Source organism: Lytechinus variegatus, chromosome 3 (genome assembly GCF_018143015.1).
Source record: "Lytechinus variegatus isolate NC3 chromosome 3, Lvar_3.0, whole genome shotgun sequence".
Taxonomy (NCBI): domain Eukaryota; kingdom Metazoa; phylum Echinodermata; class Echinoidea; order Temnopleuroida; family Toxopneustidae; genus Lytechinus; species Lytechinus variegatus.
The window spans coordinates 33,376,059-33,400,221 of record NC_054742.1 but is presented as its reverse complement, the minus strand read 5'-3'; the positions used below and the strand labels follow the sequence as shown (position 1 = coordinate 33,400,221).

At 35.6% G+C, this 24,163-nt stretch overlaps 1 protein-coding gene across 2 annotated transcripts; it reads right to left on the bottom strand.

Moving 5' to 3' along the window:
• Nucleotides 1-5,369: 5,369 nt before the first annotated feature.
• On the bottom strand, nt 5,370-22,604 carry LOC121410823. 2 transcript variants are annotated; one of them, XM_041603137.1, is made up of 16 exons: nt 22,428-22,604; nt 21,680-21,869; nt 21,188-21,334; nt 18,325-18,443; nt 16,341-16,524; nt 15,751-15,875; nt 15,285-15,416; nt 14,544-14,646; nt 13,976-14,136; nt 13,037-13,144; nt 10,792-10,872; nt 10,186-10,333; nt 9,621-9,730; nt 7,939-8,112; nt 7,206-7,284; nt 5,370-5,940 (listed from the first exon to the last, which is right to left on the bottom strand). In XM_041603137.1, exons 2-16 carry the CDS (start codon nt 21,840-21,842, stop codon nt 5,822-5,824), a joined length of 1,953 nt encoding a protein of 650 aa, XP_041459071.1. In that variant the 5' UTR covers nt 21,843-21,869; nt 22,428-22,604; the 3' UTR covers nt 5,370-5,821. The 2 variants fall into 2 exon arrangements, with proteins under 2 accessions (XP_041459071.1, XP_041459070.1); XM_041603136.1 differs by having other exon boundaries at nt 22,442-22,603.
• Nucleotides 22,605-24,163: the final 1,559 nt, after the last annotated feature.

Genomic DNA, 24,163 nt, shown 5'->3' with positions numbered 1-24,163 from the left:
TTGATTCGCGTGATGCAGGTGAGATGGTCAGAGGCATTCCACTTGTTTATTATTATTATTTCTTGTATATTCATTCCTTTTTTTTATGAAAAAAAACACAAAACCTTTAAATACATATAAAACAAAAAACTGAGGAATAAGATATCAGCACACAATATGGGGATTACTTCCCGTAAACGATAAGGTTGTTGATCGACGATCTATGAGATATTATATTAAGAAAATCATTCTAACAAGAGGGGATAACGTTTTAACAAGTTCTTCGGTACTTTAAATTTTCAGTGTCCCAAGAACCATTTATAATATATTCAGCATTTTTTTTTTATTACTTACAATTCCAATAATCTCAGTGGCCTAAGATATATTTTCTGGGGTTATAAGTAAAGAGAGAGAGAGAGAGAGAGGATTTATGTGATCAAGAAGTGATAAGATAGGAAAAAAACTGATTTGAAATGACTGAGAGAGAGACAGGCAAAGAAAGAAGAGCCCCCTCCCACACCCGTACTATAGTTACGGAGTTAGGCTGTCCCGTCGGTGGATTCAGGTCCATCAATATCTTGAGGTTTAATCTTTCCAGGGGGCAAACGTGTGTGTGTTTGAGTTTTGTCAGACGTGTCTCAATCAGATATGATTATTTACATCTGGGACCGACCTTTAACGTCACCATCCGAAAGACGTGACCAGGGCTCGAACCTCGAACCTCTGCATCAATTTGTAACTTCCCCACATAGCTTGGATTACAGGCGCACGCCACAACGCCCAGTCTTTAAATATGGTGTAGTCTTTGCTCTAGACCCATGCAGTTATTTCAATATTAGAAACGATAAAAACAGACAAACAATATTAACAAAGACGCCACAACATCATTCATGTAGAATAAGGTTGTTGTTGTTGTTATTTTGGGTTTTTAAGGCGCGTACCATTCAGATCTGAATATTGACGCCTTTTATTAATTTGACGTTTTTGTGGTATGCCTTATCACAGGGTTTTATATTTTGGGAGATGCTGGTGTCTAAGTTTTTAGATTAATCTTTTGCTTAATTTGTATTTTAAGAGAACTGGATGTGGGGGTAAAGACAACTCTCTAAACCCAAGCGATTTAACTGGGTTTAATTTTAAAGATTGGTCTTAGCTTTGATTTTTTTTTCAATATTTGTTTATCTTATAAATAGCTGGGTCTAGACGAAGGTCTAAGCATAATAATAATGTTATTTAACAGGAATAAGAATATGACAAAGTCTTATGTTTTTAAGATTGTTTGAATTAATTTCTAAATGACTGGGTCTGGAATAGAGACAACGCTCTAAACATGTGCTTTTGTACTTGGTCTTAATTTGGAGGATTGTTGGTTCTTAGATTCGTTGTTGGGGGTTGGGTTTTATTGTTTTTTTATTCTTGAAATAATTGTGTCTGCAGGAAAGTCTACAATCGATCTCCATGTTATTCCACAGTAGTTAGATTATTGGGTATTTGTTTTAGACAATTTTATTTTTAAATAATAACCAAGTCTGGAAAATGGACGTTTTCTTTGCAAATGCATTATTACAATGTTTTGTAGGGGTCTTAGTATTGTTATACAAAAGAATCTGGGTGTGGGGTACAGACATATTTTTTACTGGGTGTAACTTTTGAAAACTGGTTTTAGATTTGATTTTCTTTTTTAATTCATTTCTTAGATAACCTGGTCTGGAGGAAAGAGTACGTTTTACAACTCATGTTATTCCAAGAGAATATGATAGGGTCTTATGTTAGAAGATTTTTTTTCGTAATTTTTGTAATGATTAGGTCTGGAATAAAGACAACATTCTAAACCTCTTTTTAAAAACATGATCTTAGGTTCAAGGATTGCTTTGATTCCACCAGTTTTAATTAACTGGGTCTGGAGAGAAGACTAGGCTCGATTCTCATTTTTATTCCACCGGAACATCATTATCGTATCTTAGTTTGGACTTATATCATAATATTTGAAACAATCGGGTCTGAAATAAAGACTTTGGACTTATACTATTATTTTTTAAACAACCGGGTCTGGAATAAAGACTTTGGATTTATATTATAATTTTTGAAACAACAGGGTCTGGAAAAAGACTTTGGATTTATATTATAATTTTTGAAACAATCGGGTCTAGTGAAAAGACTTTGGACTTATATTATCATTTTTGAAACAATCGGGTCTGGAATAAAGACTTTAGGCTCATATGATTATTTTTTAAACAACCGGGTCTGGAATAAAGACTTTGTACTTATATCATAATTTTTGAAACAACCGGGTCTGGAATAGAGACTTTGGGCTCATATTATTATTTTTGAAACAACCGGGTCTGGAATAAAGACTTTGGGCTCATGTTATTATTTTTGAAACAACCTTGTCTGGAATAAAGACTTTGGATTTATATTATAATTTTTGAAACAACAGGGTCTGGAAAAAGACTTTGGATTTATATTATAATTTTTGAAACAACCGGGTCTGGTGAAAAGACTTTGGACTTATATTATCATTTTTGAAACAATCGGGTCTGGAATAAAGACTTTAGGCTCATATGATTATTTTTTAAAACAACCGGGTCTGGAATAAAGACTTTGTACTTATATCATATTTTTTTAAACAACCGGGTCTGGAATAAAGACTTTGGGCTCATGTTATTATTTTTTAAACAACCGGGTCTGGAATAAAGACTTTGGATTTATATTATAATTTTTGAAACAACCAAGTCTGGAAAAAGACTTTGGATTTATATTATAATTTTTGAAACAACCGGGTCTGGAGAAAAGACTTTGAACTTATATTATCATTTTTGAAACAATCGGGTCTGGAGAAAAGACTTTGGACTTAAACTATCATTTTTGAAAGAACTGGGTCTGGAATAAAGACTTTGGACTTATATTATTATTTTTTAAACAACTGGGTCTGGAATAAAGACTTTGGATTTATATTATAATTTTTGAAACAACCGGGTCTGGAATAAAGACTTTTGATTTATATTATAATTTTTGAAACAACTGGGTCTGGAGAAAAGACTTTGGACTTATATTATCATTTTTTAAACAATCGGGTCTGGAATAAAGACTTTAGGCTCATATGATTATTTTTTAAATAACCGGGTCTGGAATAAAGACTTTGTACTTGAATTATAATTTTTGAAACAACCGGGTCTGGAGTAAAGACTTTGGATTTATATTATAATTTTTGAAACAACCGGGTCTGGAATAAAGACTTTGGATTTATGTTATAATTTGTTAATTAACCGGGTCAGGAAAAGAGACTTTGCACTTGTGTTCTATATGAACGCATTACTATACGATTTTAGTTCAAAACGGATTTGCCAAAAATCCCTTCAAATTTATTACATTTGTGGGTAAAGTCATTATTACATTTGTGGGCGATCAAAAATTATTACATTTGTGGGTAAAGTGCATTATTACATTTGTGGGTGAAATTATTACATTTGTGGGTAAAGTGTTATTACATTTGTGGGCGTTATTACATTTGTGGGTAAAGTGTTATTACATTTGTGGGCGTTATTACATTTGTGGGCGTTATTACATTTGTGGGTGCAACAGGGTCGCGCTTTGCGATTGTTCTTCATCGCAAGGCGCGACCCTCTGAAAACAAAACTGGACGTTCTATAGAATGTCCAGTTTTGGGTCAGAATATTATTTAGATAGATATCTACCTATCCTGTTCATGGCTACAAAAAGTGTTAAGAATGTTCTGTTTTGGGTCTGAAATTGAATTGTCATTGATGTACATTTCATGAAGCGAATGTATGATTACGATGTTTAAAAATTACAATGCATTAAGATTTCCTTCTTTGTGTGACGCAGTGTATATGATGGAATACGGACAACGTGCTCATTACATCACATCTCCATTTGTGAATTGAGTTTTGACTTTTGCTACATAAGCAAACAAACAATGGTGAAATTTCGATTAATGAAATTTTTTAAGTAGGATATCATTTCAATACTCAACGTTACCAATTAGTAGCTCCATGGTGGTTCCACAATTATTGTGCGAATGGTGACGTCACGACATATATCTTCCACTACACTATGTAAAGCCGCGGAAATGATGCTTACACCTCGGTCACATTTGCTGCGGCCGCCGTAGATAATATTTCTACGGCGAGTGGCAATTATACGATCGCCGCAGGATTTTCATGGCAACTACCTCAGTCACATTTGCTTCATGGCAGCCGTACGACGAGTCGAAAACAGTCGTTTTGTTCAAATCAGCTATGTAGATTGTACAAGAAAACGTTAAAACGGCTGTTTGAGACTCGCTAATAGTACGCCCGCCGCGCCGTAGAGCATGCAAGTGTGAGAGGTATGATCCAGCATATTATGCCACAGCATTTTCGTCACACCTTTATGCATGTTATTCCTATGAAAACTGACGGAATCAAGGGTCGTTTGTTTCATTGAGCATTCCCCTCCCATCCCCATATTTTTTGCTCACACACTCCAAAAACTTTTTTTTCAAAAAACTTACTATGAAGTATTAATAGATGGAGATATTTCATTCGATGAAAAAAGCATATGTACCACAAATTGGTTTCATTAAACTTTATTATTTTTAGCTATTTCCATCAAAATACATATGAATTAAAATACAAAGAAAATGCCATACACGAAATATGAAGTTGAATGTAGAGAAAAATTGTACAGTCTCAAAATTTATCTTAGAAAAATATTTATATTATATTGGATATCTCAGGAAGAAATACCAGAAATATTCCAAGAGTTTGGTGAAATGTTTCACATATCAGCGGAATGTTCTGGGTATTCCGTGAAATAAGTTCCTTTAAGATAAATATTATCTTTACATGACGCCTCAATAGATCCTTGTCATGATTGGTAGATTGATATCGATCATTCAGCCCATTCGCAATGACGTCATTAACCGTGCAATTTTGGATCCAGTCAGGATCCAGTGCACGCGGGCGCAAAGAAACTAGGTACAAAGCAGACACACCATAAACACCACTAGAATTCGGGAGAGGTGTCATTCCCCATAGACTTGTGTGTTAAAATGGCACTTTTGAAAAATTCATAAAAAATAAATGTGAAATTAGAGGGTGGAATGTTTACTATCATTGGATACGAAATATATCTGACATTCCATATCTGGTCAGGAAAGGATACCATAACCAGCTCATTTTAAAAATAAATCGCCTCTTATGAAGATAACTATGAATGGATCAAATTCATCAACTGAAACAGTAAAATAGCCCTAATTAGTCCGCCAGTCAAAAAATAGTTCCAAATCACTTATTCATCTTCCCAATTTGGGCGAAGGAAGTTCAGAAGTTACCATTTCTAGAATCAGTGTTAGATTTTGAATCGTATTCATACATTTTTGTCAATCAGCAGTATTAAATTGAAAAAAAATCGAATGGGTTGGTTGAACGAATATCTTTAGCCATCCTGATGTAATTAGGCTCGTGGCACCGAGAGGGGTAAATTTGGGGTCGCGCGATCACTGGATAAGTGCAGTGTGGTGGAAAACGTCCAGTGGATGGTGCGCAGAGAGTGGAGGGGAAAAAACCTCGAAGGGCCAGCATCTGGACCATATATTGCCTGGTCTACAGGATCTTTTTAATAAATAACATTTCAAATCCCCCCAGGAGCTATATTTTCTCCCTTTAGCGCTTCGGGCAAAATATAATCCCTTCTGAAAAATATAACTCCGTCGGGAGAGGAATTGTTATATTCACATTCTACTTAGGCAATATCCGTATAATATATGAATCATATTGAAATAACTAACATCTGTACCAAAAATATAGGACAATCTACGATCAAGCTGGAGAGGTAATCTCTATTCTTGAGTCTTGTACGAGAAAGGACCCTTTGACATTCTGGACATTAAGAAGGCCACGCCCATGGCGAGTATTCCACCAAATACGAACATGCCTATTCCCATGCCGACTAGAGCACCTAGAAAAAGAAAACATATACATTTGATGTCAAACCATCAGCTTAAAACATGTAAAACATACTGACATCCATAATATTTCCCCCGTGCACCTCAACATATCAGCTATATCCAATCACGTAAGGGTCGGGTCTTCTTTAGGCCCATTTGGTAATTTTTTATGATTGTCTTTAGTGCACAATGATCTCCCAAAATGTAAACATACTTATTCGTTCTTCTTTACTGCTTTGTGGGTATACTAATTGAGGATCATGAAATTGGAGTGGCTGACAACCAACATAGCATGACAAGCCGTTGAGTCCTCTAACATGCACATATCCACTTTTTAACATGCAAACAATTCTCACTTCCTTGCAAATTAACTCTTGGTATTCTTGCAACGTTATGAGTAACATAGTTATTGAGGAACATATTTCTCAAAGCATCATGTTGCATTTTGTGTTTCCTGTCAATAAAAAAAACCTTACTTGGTCGCAACACTCCCTTGTTTATAACATAACTTTTCGGGGGAGTTGATGATGTCACAGACATCCCTTCTTTTTAAAAAAAATAGTAAAATGCTGAACTCGGTCGGTCGCTACGATCACTTGCAATAAGAAACTTAAGCAGGGGGTGAACGACCTCGACCTGTTAGCCTCCTCATTCGAAAAAAAAACACTTTCCGAGGCTATTGCTCATGCAATAACCAGTGCCTATTTATGTATTTACTTTCGCCTGAACCAATTTTGTTTACACTAATTCAACATTTTATCTCATAAGAATATATGTAGTTTTGAAAATACACCAAGAAAACGGCACATTTTGTTGTTGGTTCCAAAGACAAAATACTCTTCGTTTTATCAGCGTCAGGTTTTCGATTGGAAAAGTTAATATATAGCTTTACGGTGATAGATTTCTTCGAACAACGGGACACAACCATATTGGGGAATTCTATGATTTCACATTTTTAGGGGAAAAGGTTCGTGTTGCGAAGGAATTACTTAATTAATATCAAAGATGATTTGACAATCGTAATACCTAGGACAACATTTTCTTGTTTTCACTGCAAAAACATGAATAAGCAAGCCGCCCCTCCCAACTTCTGACACTTCATCTCTCCACAAGGATTCGCTTAACGAATCACTAGTCCTATTTAGGGTTCTTTGTACACAATTATACATGATTTTATTTATTCATGCTTTCTAACCACAGTTAAGGCTAATTTCATGAGCCGTTTTGAGAAATAAATTACTTGTAAAATCAGGAAAAAATATTTTGTCTTCCTTACCGACAGTGAATCCTCCCGATGTTTCAGCTGGAACAAAATCGGCTCGAAGACTTTGTCTTGCAACGGGAAGATCAACTTGCTGAAAACGAAATTTTGTCAAATTCGTTTTAAAACACATTCTAGATCTTACAATGCCAAAACAGTTCTTCTATACATGTTAACAAGTAGTAATCAAGTAAACATCGAAAGCTACAAAAAACAGCAACATAATGTTAATCACACAGAACCATGATATGGATGTAACCAGATTTCTATTGAATTTTCATCAGTTTAATCTGCAAGATTTTTTTTTTGTGAAGGTAGGCATTTTTGAAATTGTAGTACGTTGGGTCTTGTTGTTGAAAAGGCTTTCGTTCTCTTCTCGAATATTTTCGGACATGTTCAAAATATTCGAAAAGGGAACAAGAGCGTCATCGATCTCTTCGATCAAGATATATTGACCTCAAGTTGCTTGCCAATATAGATCGACCAAGAAAAAAAATCCTGATCGTGTTTGATCGAATAGTTCATGCCCTATTTCCTTAAATAAAAAAAGAACCAGAAAAAAGAAGGTGTTATGAAAGCAAATCTTGATGAAATATCTTTTTTTTTCATTAAAAGAACCAATAAAAAAAGCAGAATTTTCACTGTTGGGGTTGACATTTCAGCAAGACTTGCTATCATGACAACTTTTTTTATGAAATGGGGCCCTTAAATACAGAAACGACCTTGGTGGATGGGTGGAGTAGCGTACCTGTCCTTCACTCCTGAATGTGATCATCAAGCCCTCATTTATGGATTTGTCAAGTTTTTCATGAGACTCTTCGAGCGTGATTTGCTGCGTTATGTTCAAGACGTCTCCCTCTACAGGAGGTATTCCAAGAAGTTTGAAGTAAATCGTCATCATTCCCCCATTGCCTTCAATGGCCTGGGGGAAAAAGAGAAGTAGAGTGTGTGTGGGGGGGTGTGAGGATGTGTGTGGGTGTGTAAGAATAGAGGGAGAGTAGCAAGCAAAGCATGCGAGAGAGAGAGCATTAGAGGGGGAGATAGAAAGGGGTGTGTTATTTCTACAGTATCTACTAAATCTAAATGCTTGAAGGGCCTAGAACTAAACATTTAGCCTATCACCTCATACGGTGATCTAATACGGATGGTCTAATACCACTTGGTCTACTTATCAGTTCGTTTTCACATAGTCTACACCCATTTCGTCTACAACCGGTATGTCTAATATCCAATTCGTCTAATTCCCTCTTGGTCTAATATCCGATTCGTCTAATTCCCATTTGGTCTAATGACCAGTTGGGCTAATTATCATACATGTATGGTCTAATATCCAATTTGTCTAATTCCTACTTGGTCTTATCTCCAATTAGTCTAATGAGCATTTGGGCTAAAACCAATTAGTCTAATTTCCAGTTGGTCTAACACCACTTGGTCTAATTTCCACTTTGGCTAATTTCCACTTGATCTAATTTTCATTTCGTCTAATTGCCATATGGTCTTGAGACCATTTGGTCTAATTCATACTTGGTCTAAATTCCATTTAGTCTAATCTCCACTTGGTTTAATATCCAGTTGGTCTAATGACCACTTGGTCTAATAGACAAATGGTCTATTGACTAGTTGGGTAAATCGTCGATTGACTAGTTGGGTAAATCGTCGATTGGTCTAATTTTCATTTCGTCTAATTGTCATATGGTGTCATGGTCGTTTGGTTTCCTCTTAATTTATTTTTCGCTTGTTCTTATTTTTTATTCCTTCTCAACCCCCCTCTCATTACTCATTTACATTTAAGAAAATGGATAGCCATAGAAATATAAGGCCTAGAACGGACAAAACGTAATAGTAAATTTCTACAGTGTACAGGAAAAATGAAAAAGAAAAACCCAAATAACATGACTAAACTTTATGCGCGAAAACCTAATGGGTATAGCGCAACAAACCACTATACTAAATGGAAATTAGACAAATTGGAAATTAGACCAAGTGGCATGTAGACGAAATGAATTTTATACTACCCGATAATTAGATGAACTAGTATTAGACCAAATGCAATTAGACCAAGTGACTATAAAATAAATCAGACGAAATACTAGTAGCAATTGAACAAATGAAAATTTGACCAAGCGAAGATAAGCCCAACTGGGCATTGGACCAAGGGGTCATTAGACTAACTGGCAGTTAGACCAAGTGGTCATTAGACCAAATGAGAATTGGACTAAGTGGGTTTAGCCCGAATGTAATTAGCCCATATGAAGGTTAGTCCAAGTGATATTATACCAACCGCGAGTAAACCCCTCATACTCGGCAAAATAAATGATTATTCAATATCTTACTTTATGTTCATGTACAACCCGAGTATCGTTAAAAAACATGACAAGTGGTTTTCTCATTACTAGCATTTAAATGTTCTAAATCGAATAAAGTACCCACCACTGGATTTGATATTCTAGAAGCAGTTACATTAGCTGCTTTAGCCAGGCTGTTAACCACTCCAAAATAGAAAGAATTTGTGCTGTTTTGAACATAAACATCAAATATATCTGTTGATGAAAAAGAAACACATATAATAAACTGTATGAAGTTATTTTTAAACCATTTTTTTGTAGACAAGACAGGCTTACATAAAAAAGTAGGCCTACATCAATCAATAAATGTCAATTGCAGGGTGTGGCATGCAAGTGAAGATAAAAAAGTGAAGGGAGGATGAAACGTAAGACATACCTTTGGAAACAACGCTATGGTTTGGTTCTTATTTTTTCCAACACCGCAGGATCAACTGTTTGATTTTGGCAAGATATAAACTTTTTGACCTCCCTCATACAATACATATTATCAATTTAAAAAGCAAGTATATATAGGCCATATTACAAATCGTGTATGCTGTAACTGACATTCGAGGTCTCCAAGTCTTTATAATCTTCAAATAGCCTGTGTTTTGGCGTCAAGGGTTAGTTATTTCAATAATTTTTGTGTGATAAACAGTCGTCCGACTTACATTTATCCTCCATGTCTATAGCGAGCTCCTTGCTATCTTTAGAGTCATAGCAGAGACTGACATCAGTCATATAAGGGTTGAACGCGTCGTAATTCAGAGCGAAGAAGTGCTGCGATACGCTTGATTTGATCGGCACAGGAATATTCCCCTTTCAAAAGAAATATGAAATAAATAAATTTTCAAACTCTGACAAAAAGATGGATAGACATCTCATTTTACTCATTATCAATGTTTAAATGTTGTTCTGCATGAAGATGATGCAAATATCTTGGAAAAGATTGGAGACCAATTAACATGATAAAGAAATAATTAAGTAGCCATGGAGTAAGTGATGTGCAATATTGGGGAATGTTATGTAAATCAAAAGAAGGAATTAGAACAGCCAAACTCTAGCCCATTCACAGAAACGGAAGTAGTTCCAAAAGAGTTCCCCGAAATTGTAAGGGGTATGAACATAGTCTATTGTGTCCCTTTGTTACGACACCCTGTTCATCTTCCGGATATTACCATGCATTTGCGTTGGTAAGTGTCAATGAAAGTTCATAAAACACCACGCGTTTTATTTCAGTCAATCTGCATTTTCATTGAACAATAAGTCTCAATTACCTTAACAGTGTAAGTAACGTCGAGTGCTACGGGGATATGGTTAACAGCATGATGAAATTTAGCTGCTGAACTCCAACTTTCCTGTTGAAATACAAAAGATACATATATTTTCAAGTGTAGGCAAAGTCTTTCCTCAGATATGGCGAAGTCACTATTACCATATTTTTTCCGTCCGTCCCCCACTTGGTTTATATCTCGAAAAATATTTAATGGATTAAAAAAAAATTGGTGTGTAGGTAGATGACACCAAAATAAAGGCTTAGTTCGAATTCAAGGTCCGCAGGTCAAAGGTCACAGCTCATTAAATATGCGAGTTGGTTTCCGCGCAATAACTCGAAAAAATATTTAAGGAATTTTGAAAATTGTGGGTGTGTATGGAGGTGACACCGAAATACAGGCAAAGTCCGAACTCGGAGTCCGCAGGTCAAATGTCAAAGCTCATAATATATGCGTGTGTCACTTTTAATTAAATATGCGAGTTGGTTTCCGCATGATAACTTATGAACTATTCAACAGATTAAAAAAAATTGTGTGTAGGTAGATGACACCTAACTCCAGGCTAAGTTGGATTTCGGAGTTCGTAGGTCAAAGGTCACAACTCACTAAATATGCCAGTTGGTTTCCGCATGGTAACTTATGAAATATTCAACAGATTAAAACAAATTTGGATGTGTTTAGGTAGATGACACCAAAATACAGGCAAATTTTGGATTCGAATTTCATAGGTCAAAGGTCACAGCTCATTATATATGCAAGTTGGTTCAAAGGTCTAAAAATTTGTTTATTATAATTATATGCATATTGGTTTCTGCACGATATTAAGGTCAATCATATTGAATGAATTTCTGATCGTGTCATGCAGGGGCATCTGTGTCCTTTGGACACGCCAAATTTCTAGTGCAAATATAGAATTTAGCTTTCAATGAAAGACGGTCATGAACAGTCACAATGTTTAGAAGTAAATATTGCAAGAATTTAGATGTATGTCACACCGTCTTTACCGGTCTGTAACTTATTAAAGGGTTTATCACATTTGAATGCGATTGTGACGTGCCTAAAGAATAACAATAATGAATTTATTGTAGAGCATGAAATCTCATTGACAAGGAATCTCAACTTAGCACAGTAGCAACACTATCAAACTCATTCTAAATGGCAAAAGTCATTAACATGATTAGGATAAAATGGTGTCGTTTCTGCCCACAGCTCAAGAGTGAAGATGCAATATCTTCCGTGTAGGAAAATTCTGCATGATATGGCTTGGGTGTGTATGCTCAGTATGCTTTCCACTTTGTTCGAAATCGTAGTCAATATAAGGATTCTACACCACTATAGGTGTCAAAAAAGTTGAAGATTTTCCCCAAAAAACAATTTCGTCAATAAATCTTTCTCGTATAAACTCCTTTTTCTTCTGCAGTTATCACATTACCATGATCTATTTTTAATTGTAAATGATACAGAGGCGAGAACATTCCTTTTGTTTAAACAAAATCAAGTGCCGAAAGTAATTTTGTTTTAATTTATATTAAAATGTTGAAAGTGTTAACAAAGGATGTGCAATTATTTTCCAACATTGATTGAATTAGCAGTAAATGGCTTGATTGTATCCTAGAGACCCTTTTTCTTATTTTTACGATAAAGCTCAGCAGTTCAAATGTTTATCGTTTATGTCATGAGTAACTGTGTATGAATGTGATACAATTGGTAATAGGTCGAGTATGTGAGTGAGGGTGTTTTTGTAGATGTGTGTGTTGGTGAGTGTGGGGTGTATTTGTAGATAATTATATATGTGTGTGTTTGTCTATACGTGTTTTTATATCGACCGTGTAATTTCAATTCGACTGATTCCTAAGTGATCCAATTTTCTAAATATTGCTCGCAAATATACAGTCACTGGATTCAAGTTTGTGATCATTACTTATCAATACTGACAAGCCTCTAACAGGCATTCAGGTTATCAAGAAAAACCTTTTGTTAAAAGTAAGCATACAATTGAATATATTCATAAGTAGGTATACTTAGAGGGCACCCGTGAGCTGTGACCAAAATATCATAAGCACTCATAATAACTACCATTAAATATTTTACTGCGTTAGTTTTAGTTAGATACTGTGAAATGATTAACTTCGTAATAAATCATGTAAATCATGGGGCATATATCAACCATCTTAATAAATCGTTATCAGGTTATCAAGAAAAACTTTTGAATTCCCTAAAATGAAAATTAAATGAAAATCATACTTACATTTGCAAAGAAATATTCCAAGGTCATATTCGAGGTCATGCCTGGTCCGACTTCGAAATCATTGATTTGGGCGATCCAAGATTCTACAGGAATTTGCCTTCTAGTAGACTGAAAGTAAAATGTTTGTGGGATGATTGAATTCAAAAGAGGTACTTAAAAAAAATCCAGGGAACAGTTTTCGTACAACTATATATCTTATAGAGTCACCAACTTTCTTGGAAACCTTGACTGTGGTTGTCCTCTTAACATGGGAGTTGCGAAAATGGCAAAGTAGCATTTTGTAACAAAGCAGTGACTCTTAATGAAAAGGGCCGGGAGTGGGTGATTCCTTACAGGCCTACGGACATGATGTATGCATTATGCATAGTTATGTCGGTGATGGTGTCTGTTGTGTATAAATGAAGAAATGTAGGTATGGAGTTTTAATCTCTCTAATCTATCGTGTACTGGTCGTGCTTCCTTAGTCACAGTCATTCGTGATCTTTCTGTAAATGAACTTGTATAACTAATACAAAATCACTTCATATTGTACCTGAATAGATGGAACAGCTTTCTTTGTTGTTCAGACGAAACAGATCTGTAGGGCATGATGTCATAGGACTTTTTATTTGTATGTGTTTGTGTCGACCTGTGTTGATGATATGTTATGTCTGTGTTGATGACTATGATAACTATATCGTTTACAGAATATTACTATTTTTCTAAATAGAGAGCTGATTTAGTGTACACAGTACCAGTGAGCGGGCTACATCCCCATCCCTCTAAATATTCTTAAAGGCCAAGTCCATCCCAGACTTGTATCGATGAAGAAAAATAAGAAAAATCATAACGCTGATAATTTCATCAAAATCTGACGTAATTCATAATAGTGTTATACTTGTTGAATGTTAAATTTTTCCTTTTTTTATTTAAATCAAGAGACAACAAGACTGCGCTTACCTGACCCTCATAAACCCAATTGACTTTGCCAAGTTGAAGGAAGCTTGAAATTGATCTGAGGTAGACATGTTCTCCATCATCACTCCCAGCTTCACCAGTATAAACAGGGATGGGACCAACTGTACAAGAACTCTTGGCAATATCAATCTGAAAACTAAGTCCTGAATCAAATGTAAAATGGATGATATCGATAAGATTAGAAGACCTACACATGGGAAGGAATATGATCCTCGAGCAAGATTGGAATCAATCAGAACGAAAAAAAAATGAAATACGATTAAACAGGAATTGAGAGAATATCAATCTATTAGGATGGAAAGGATTATTTTGTATCAACATGATAGGTGTAACGAAGTTGTATCAGAACTTGAGTAGGGTCTACATTGATATATTCACGTGACAACTGACAACCTGTCTCACCGATTCACAAATAAAACATTTCATTGACATATTATAAATCTTTTTAGGCCATCATAACTCTTTAATCTTAAGGCATGCTTTAAAGCAATTTTTGTATGAATTAATTTTGTTCCAAAAGAATTCTAAAAACAAAAAAAATAATATTTACCAAGGTTATAGTCGTGAACTTCTTTCAAGGGATCTTTGGGCTCGCCAACACCCCAAGGTTGGTACTGATAGGCTACTATATTTGCTTTGTAGTTATAATATTCCTGTGGAGTGCAGAAGACAATCGTATTACTACTGTATAATCAAGGAATATGATAACTTTATTGTACTTATAGAATCAACTATTTGTATCTACAGCAGTTGGATAATAGCCGGGGATGCAATAATTTTTCGTTTGAGTTTTATTTCATAGAATAGAATTGGATACTGTTTTACGGACTCATCAGGTAAACTAAGGGGTCAAAACAATTTTTCGAGAAACCTGAAATGGTATGGATATCACGGAAAACAGTTTGAAATGTTATGTAGCTTAGCTGAGAGGATATGAGGGCATGGTGGAAAGAATGCCTCATGTCAGAATTTTTCTGAATTTTCCTCAACACAATTTTTCTAAGGGAATTGAACCCCATCCCCCAAATATCACTTACCATCCACAATTTTTTAACGATTTTTACCACTGCTGTGGATATTTCATGAACTGTACGTAACATAATATTTTCATAAAATTTATGAAACGTAACTAAAAGTTAGCTTTTGAACAAAGCGAGGGGATAAAATGAGATGTAAGCATGTTGGCATGGATGATGAAGGGTGTGCGGGAACGTGTGTGAGAGAGATGGTGTGCGCGCGTGCGGGGAGGATGTATGTCTGGGTGCGTGTGCATATGAGAATGAATACGTACCCAAATAGTATAGATACGGTTTGCTGGCGCCGGTACTGCTAGCTCCACTCCAACATTGAAAACATCCATATCATATAGTTCAGGGAATGGTTGCTCACTTATTCGGTTCTCACACATAAATCCCAAAGGAGGCTAAAACGAAAAACGATCACAAGACCTTCAAGAATAACTGCAGACTGACCATGCTGACGGCTAATCACATCCATACTTCTTAATGTGAAGTTTGGTCTTATCTACATTGTAAGGTCATTCATCATCGCTTACCCATTTTAATTCTTTTTAAACTTGTGTTTATTACTCATTTATAATAGTTAGTTTCGTCAGTTAGGTAATTCGACCATATAGACATAAACACATCATATATACCCAAGTGCACAGCGTTATTACATCGATTACTGAGTTAGACGAAAACGACTAAGAATGTTGCTCGAAAAGCTGACTTTTTAAAAATACTATTTTCACTGACCTCGAATGCTCTCTCCTCGGTGACAGGGCCTGGTATGACTTCGAAGAAATCATAAATGTGATAGAAACTGTGTCTCGTGGGGAGTGGAATAGGTTCACCCCCAGGACCGGGAACATAGGTCTGACCTGAAAGATGATATATCATAAATCAAATATCAATTTTCACACCTTATCTGATTGTAAATTTCATTCATGAGGAATAAATATTTTAAGCTCCACTAGATGGGGTTTTGTAAAAATAAGATTTTTTTTCTTCAAAATTAATGATAAGTATTCTGGAATGTAGCGCAAGCGACAACATTTTGGGTACTTCAAAATTAAAATAGACTACAATGGTTCTAACTTTACAAACTTTGTGTGATATACCGCATATGAGGAATAAACATCAATCCTGGAAATATTGTAATAGTTTACTATGTGACGACTAACGAATGTCTTCGTAGATTAGGCTGTACGTAATAATGAAGGCTGATGGCATCTCACTTTCGTTCAGTGATCGGTCCATAATATGTTCAAAGTGAATTTTTAAACGATATACCTCCTTAAATATCACCTTCCGGAATTAAATCTTTCAAGCAAATTAGACCTCACCCGTTCCATTCATGACTGCCCTGACTGGGATTTCTCCACCACCTCCTGCTGTCTTGTGACTTGGGATTGAAAAGAAGTAGTCAAGAAGATAGGTCTGGTTCGTGCTTTCGATGTACATACAGTTCTGCCAGCGATTTGTTAGGATACCTCTCACATACTCTTGGCCGATGTACGTCTCATTATACTGGATACATCAAAGGGATTCAAGAGATAATGAAGAAAAATGTTCATAAAAAAAGTAAATATGATTCTGATGGGGGGAGGCACTCACTATATAATGCATATAGTGGCATGTGCCGCGGAGGGGACCCCATTTTTACAATCAAATTTCCGTTCCAAGGCATAGCATTTTTGTCTTTTTGAGAAAAAGAACAAAGAAAGCCGCTCCAAAGCATAGCATTTTCTTATCGAGAAAAAAAAAAAGAAGACAGAAATTCGCTCAAAAGCTTCGCATATTTTCTGTTACGCCGTTCTGGTCGCACTGATCTGCTACAATGAGCCGCACTTTTGGTAAAAGCGGCCGCAGAGCGCTGTCCGATCATCGCATCTGCGCTAGCGCACCCAGCGCCTGTTCCGCCGGGCTAGCTGCATGCACGTTCCATAAGGATGCATACGCACTCACACGTTCCAAGGACCCCCGTTTTCACAAACATTTGTAGTTCCGAAGCTCGTTCCGAGGACCCTCCTTTTTACAATAAGCCCGCTCCAACGCCCCGGCCGCTTTTTGTCTCGCCCGCGGCACATAATACTACTTTTTTGGTCGAGTACTCTCCTTTTTCAAAATAGAAAATGCCCTTTTCTTCAAAATGAAATGTGCCTTTCTTTTCAAATCGAAATACCATTTCTTTTATAAGTAAAACAATACATTTCAGGTAAGAAAATCAAAATTTTTTTGGTTCGCGCTTCGCGCTCGCATTAATGCTTTAGTTAGATGCACATCGTTTTCAAAATTACAAAAACTGCTCGGAATGTTTAATTTTCACGTCTTATTGCATGCAATATCCAAAAGTTTGAGCTAACAATTTGCGCTTGATGATGATCTCATGGTTAAAATAAAAATCCGTTTTCACCAAAAATCCCATTTTGACATATAGGTACCTCTTTTTTTCCCTTGCCCCTCCCCCCAATGAAAATACGTTCCGCCGCCCCTGATACAAACATAGACTTTGGAGGACTGTAACATGCTACCCGCATTTTAAAAGCTAGTTGTTAACATTTTAAAAGCATATATCGCGACAACCCCAGCACCCTCTGGCACTTAATTTAAGTCCCACATGCCCGTACTGCGGGTGATATTTTGCTTAAATATCTGCGTACCCCAAATGATTCAACAAAGGTAACCAATTGACTTCTCGGCCCGCAAACCCCCCCAAAAAAAAAATACAACAGGCCCTTTTAGATTACCCCAACAAAATGCCATCCCTCTCTACGAAAGGCTGTAAATAACTGAAATGTCACAGAATGCAATTTTAGAACAAGAAGTAATTTTGATAAGTTGGGATTTAAAAGCATCAATTAAGCTCATGTCCCGAGGACCTTGAAAATGTTAAGCACCATATTCAGGGAATTAGATCAGGAAAGAATTCAACAATGTCCGACCGTATCATGCATATTGATATTGTATATAGATTTTTTTTATTTATCTCAGTTTGAATGTGTCAACAAACAAATACATATAGAAATAAGTTTAAAATCAAAGATAACGTAATAACTTATCATACTTGTAACATAGATTTGATGATGGTAATAATATATGATGACCGGGGATTACATCCATTTCAAAATGCAATATGCGATTGAGATAGCAAAGAAGATTGAAATTGAAATGACTTGATCAAGAAAATGTGTCGGTAACAAAACTCGTACCAAAACAAAAGTGGGGGATTTTTTTTCATTATCAAATTTATTTTTGTCTCTTCCCTCAGAATAGACATGATTTTGAATATGGTCAGTCACGAAAAATTAGCGGACAAAGTTACTTTACCTTTCCGCCAAAAGTAAAGATATCATTAACCCCTCCGATATGAGGAGAGCCGTCTACAAGTTCGAATCCATAGAGATTGAAAGGCGTGGTCGACATATTTGCAACGAAACATCTGTCACCTGAATCATTTTAAAAAGGGAAATGTAGAAACAAAACAAAATATGATACTCTTATACAGTGTTCCTCATTCCCTCAGAAAATTAATGCTAATGTTAGTGGTCTAACTGTATTTAAATTTAAAAAAACTCACTATATACTCTATTCAATCATCAGGATAGTTTTGAGAAAAGTTACAAAATATTATATTTGATACTGATCATTCCTGAGGAGAATACTGGGATACAATGAGACGACATATTTATATGTTTATTTGAACCTAAATGATATTGACTGCAGTCTACATTTACATGATAAAAGGCGTGGTCGACATATAAAAGACAAGACTAATTGAATTGGTTGTTTTTTTACACCATGCATAATGTTCAACCTTCCTTTAAAATATGATTTCGCAAAACTCTAAGAGTTATTGGGCGAAAAGTTTCGCAAGAATAGATGATTTTCTTTTCACTTTCTTTTTACTTTCAAATTAGAATATGTGGATTTTGAACAAAGAATACTTCCTCATGATAAAATATTGTTGCTATGGTTGACATAAATATTCCAATCTCTCTCATTCCTCAAACGACATGACACAAATAGAAGGTGATAATTTTTTTCCGAATGAATATCACTTCATACATCTAATGTAGATCAATTTACACTTCCAAAAGTTTAAAGATATCTGGAAAAGATTGACCTTTTCTTCACCTCGAAAATTTGAGAAATCTAGAATCATTCTGGTAGACAGAGTTTAACAACCATATACATCCACACAAACAACAAACAAGCTTGTTTGCATTCAGGATTAGAATCTAGGGATTTGAGTAAGTTTTTATCATTAATCAGAATCGTTCAAGGAACAGATTTTCAGAGTCTTTATATGAAATCAGTCGTAACATTTTTGTGGAACCTGGTGTTACTTCTCGGAGGTGCCAAAAAATGCCCATTAGAATGGAATAGAACAATGTTGAATACATTTTTGAAGGGACTTGATTGATGTTATCTTGCATTTTCATTTAAGTTAATGGTTGAGGTTATAATTATTTGTAAACAATCGTTTTTTAAAGTGCGTGTTTGGAGGGGGGGGGGGGCTAACCATGCAAATACTTACAACCAGATGGTACAGATTGGCACAGATAAGTTTAAAGGTCAATGGATTGGTAAGTTTAGATAAGAAAACAGTTTATTGCGTCCTTGGTTATGATATGTCTGTTGAAATGAGATCAGGTTCATATGAGCACAGGTTACTTTAAACGTTTACTAATGATGCAAGTACGGACGAAATATCTTAAAGGGATGGTCCGGGCTGAAAATACCTATATCTAAATAAATCGAGTCAAATTCACAGTGCAAAAAGTTCAAAATTTCATCAAAATCTGATAACAAAGAACGAAGGTATTGAATGTTAAAGTTTATCAATATTTTGCGAAAACAGTTATATGCACATCATCATGAATATTCATTAGATGGGCTGATGATATCACATCCCCACTTTCTTTTTACTTATGTACGTGAAATCATAAATGTTTCAGGTTTTCATACATATGTAAATGATGTGTCTCCATTATGGTGAAATAAGTTGCGGCAATAAATAACAAATGCACTAAATCAGTTGTCAATCCAATGTTTTTAGCTCTTGGTAGAATTTTTTTAAATAAATCTAATTTCATATAATAAAATACAAAAGAACAAGTGGGGATATGACATCATCAGCCCACCTAATGAATATTCATGACAGTGACGACATGCCTAGAACTGTTTCACCGGAATAATGCAAATCTTTAAAATTCAATAACTTCGAGATTTGTAATCCGATTTCGATCAAATTTTCAGCATTTTGCTCTGTGAATTTTGAGTTGAAATATGTTCAGCCTGGATCATCCCTTTTATCAAAATTTGGAGAAGTTTGCACTCCCATGATGATATCTCACACTAACAATGAAAGCGGAAGCCGTTCTCATTACTCAGTTTGTGCCCAATTCTCACATTATGTCCAAATTACGTCTATATCACGTGTATACTACTACATTAGTAATGACATTGTATCATCCAAATTGCTGAATTTCCTTGCTCTCTGAAACCATCCTAATCTAGTTTATGACTCTGTATTATTTCGGGAACAAGCGTAGCAAGCGATGGCAAATGTCTGACATTGACAATAAGACAAAGACATCTGGCAACATCTGCCGAATGTACTATTTTCAAGCACTTTGTAACATCGCCATCCAAAGATATTTCATTTCTTGGAGCGACACAAGGAGTATCTTGTCTTGAACTATAGACAGTGGCCTTTATTTTATTATCTTTATGATTAGACACCTGACTCCCCAAATACTAATGAATACTTACAAATTCACATTTTATCAAATCAATTCCTCCGTTTCTTAATCAGTTGGCTTTATTCCCAATTATTTTTTTTAAACTTGTATATTTATTCATCATTTATTCATCCTTTAATAATCAGTTAATAAGTCGGGTTGGGGGCGTGTATCTGCCCCGATCTGCCTCCTCAGGTGACAACCATGTAGAAATGTCCCGACATTCAGAGATGTTATCCTCAAAATATACCTCTTAACAATGTCTTAATTTCATTTTGGCCCCGCAGGACAACGTGCGCCCCTATCCATTTGTTTAATGAACTAATAAACGACGAATATGCCGCGCGCTGGTTCGCCCTTTTAAGTTATTTCATGACCTTATATTTTGGATAAATTGGATCGTATGATACATGATGCGACCTAGGTGAATTGATACTAGGACGTACCTATTGTGGTGATGGATTGTCCAGTATTGTAGTTGTAGGATGTATGGGATTGAAACCCTCTTGACAGGGTATCTGATGCACCCCTGTTACCTGGCTGGTCGTAATATTCCTGCATTTCAAGTGAGTAATCCTTATTCTTGATGTTCGCTGAAAAATGAAGATGCCAAACAGCAACATTCAGTTGGAAAACAGTTGCAATGGTGATCATGATAAAGACAATGACGATAATAACGATAATAATAGTAATCACAATAATGCTGATAAAATCATAATAATGATAGTAATAATAACAATAAAGATGTCAATGATAATGAAAATATTGGCATACTTATAAACAATATTGGTAATGATATTAACGACAACAGTAAAAACCATAATAATAATGATAAAACTAAAAATTGTTGGAATACTATAAATACTACTGAAATAGTAGAAAAAATAGTATTCTCACAACGATAGCATAAGTCAAGTGTATCATGTAGATAAAGATACCTTCTATCCTGAGACGGTACTGGGTGGGTAATTTAGGGAGTGGTGGGCCCTCTCCCGTTGGTGGTGCTGGGATGCAGACATTGGGATCTGGCTCTCCTGCCACGATTAAGATAGACACCAACAGGATGAATGAAGCAATTATAAATCCTCTAGGTAATTCCATCTCGGAAATGAACTAGAAGCAAGTACCCTGTAAAGTAAAATAGAATTCTGTATTTTTTCGACTATTTTCTTCCAACAACAAATATACCGATAAGTGGATGTGCGTGGATCGGTAATAATCTGACTTCGTTTATAGAGGTGTTAGGTTTCGGAAAGTGAACCCTTTTAAGCAGTGCCGAATCAGTCAAGTTTATATTCAGGAGGGAACGGCTGACGGGTATATCAAAAGATGATTTAAAAAGGAAATTCTTGACCTTGCTTTATTTCATTACATATCTAAGCAACATCGTTCCTGTATACCCCGCTTTCACACGAGAGATTTTATCGTATCGACATATGACCCAAGACCAAGTGTAGACATTGCTGTCATCACTTATATGTATCGAACGAAATGACATGAATATATAAGTTGGTTCGACTGAGCATCATAGATGTTGCAGTATTTTTTTTGCCGCTATTACACAGACCAACCACTCTGAAATGAAATCAATATACTCGAAGAGTGAAACTGCAAAGTTCGACTTTGAACTCATATGAAGGGCTCATGTTATTAATATTTAGAAATTAATTGATGCAATGGACATACTTTATCTCCCTTACCAGATCTGTAGAAGATATATCAGAAGAGTGCGGTGGTATTTCCCCTTGATAAACACGTCTAGAATTCACACCATTCACATTGGATCCAGTTACCAACTAGAGTGTCCGTTCACTTCCCAGCTCTAGATCGAAACAAAATCTATTTGACATGATCACGAGAATGCAGTAATTGAGAAATCGTTTCTTTAAATAATCTAGACTAAAGGTCACCCCCATCAAGCCTTTCTGGATAGGTTGATATCCACCAAAAGCAAACACAGATGCAAGACCCCAGGAATTTCCAGTTTATACACTTTGTGTCTTGAGACACAAGTATTGACAATACGACAAAATTGCGCACGGTGTGCTCGATAATAGTCTGATAATTTGAGAAAAAAGGGCATCGAATTCATGTTCGTTATAAAGATAAGCATTTTGAACATCTTAACACTTCCCCTTTCAATATAATATTTTCATACAAAAATCTAGCTCTGCATATGTCTATCAATATGTGAAATATATATCAATAGGTTGTATTCAATTAGTGACAGAACAAGAAAATCATTTCTACGTAATTCCAAAGTGTCATCTCTTACAAGAATTGAATTAAATTTCCTTTCATATGATAATTCACAAATTATTCTGTATATTCCTTGATCACAACATTTAGAATGTGTACCTTTTTATTTAAAACACCAAATTATTGTTCTCCCGCTTTTTGATCACCGGCAATATGTTATAATCCCCCCGTAATAGCAATTACACCCCTTTGATGTTTGTCTAAACCAAAGGTTGGATCGGAGGGTAATTAATTGCCCAGTCGGTTATGTAATTAGATTGTTCAATAGTAAGACAATTCAAAAGTACAAGGCTCATCTTATCTGCGACAGTAACATTAACTGTTACCAATTTTATGGCGAATCTTCATCGGCATTGATAAGAAATACCACCCCATGTGCTTCCATCCACACGTGTCTACATAAAAAAATAAGGATTATAAAAGTGAATGAATATACAATGCGATATTAATTATTGATTGTATGTGCCTTACTATTTCAAGCTATGAATGAATTATACTTTTTCGGTTTTTTTTTTGGGGGGGGGGGTTGTAGCGACCCTTTCCCTTACATTTTTAGTCAACATTTGTTATGATACCTGAATTATCAAAATGTTGCTTGGGGTAATACTACTGGTGCCACATTTCATTTGTGTGCATCTCGCCAGATTCTTATGATGCTCTGACAATTAAGCCCAGAAGCTTTGCCTTTGTATGTTGTAAATGCTCCTCAAACAGGGCCAAACAGTCTCACTTTCACTCTACAGTGCGTATCAAAAAAAAGTTTACACTTTGAAAAAGCCCCGGGAATTAAAAATATACAATATGAGGGTAATTTCTTCACATATAATCTTGGGTTTGGGTCTCATTTATCCAATGAAAGTAAAAAAATTTGACAGAATGTTACACTTGATTGTGCACTATCCATTATTGTAAAGCTCCCAGAAATCTGTTTGCGCAGAAATGCTCGTTTTCACGTTGTGTCAAGGGGAAATGGCGAAATCAAACTTACCCTGCGAAACATTTCTCATACCTTTCCCTTGCACTTTTGGTCAATTGAAATAAAACAGATACATTCAAGCATTTTGTAAGAATTTTGCCACCCAAATTGAAATTTCAACACTTAGTAAGTACAACCTTTACCCTTTTTATGCCAGCTGGATCTGAGGACATAATGAATCTGAACA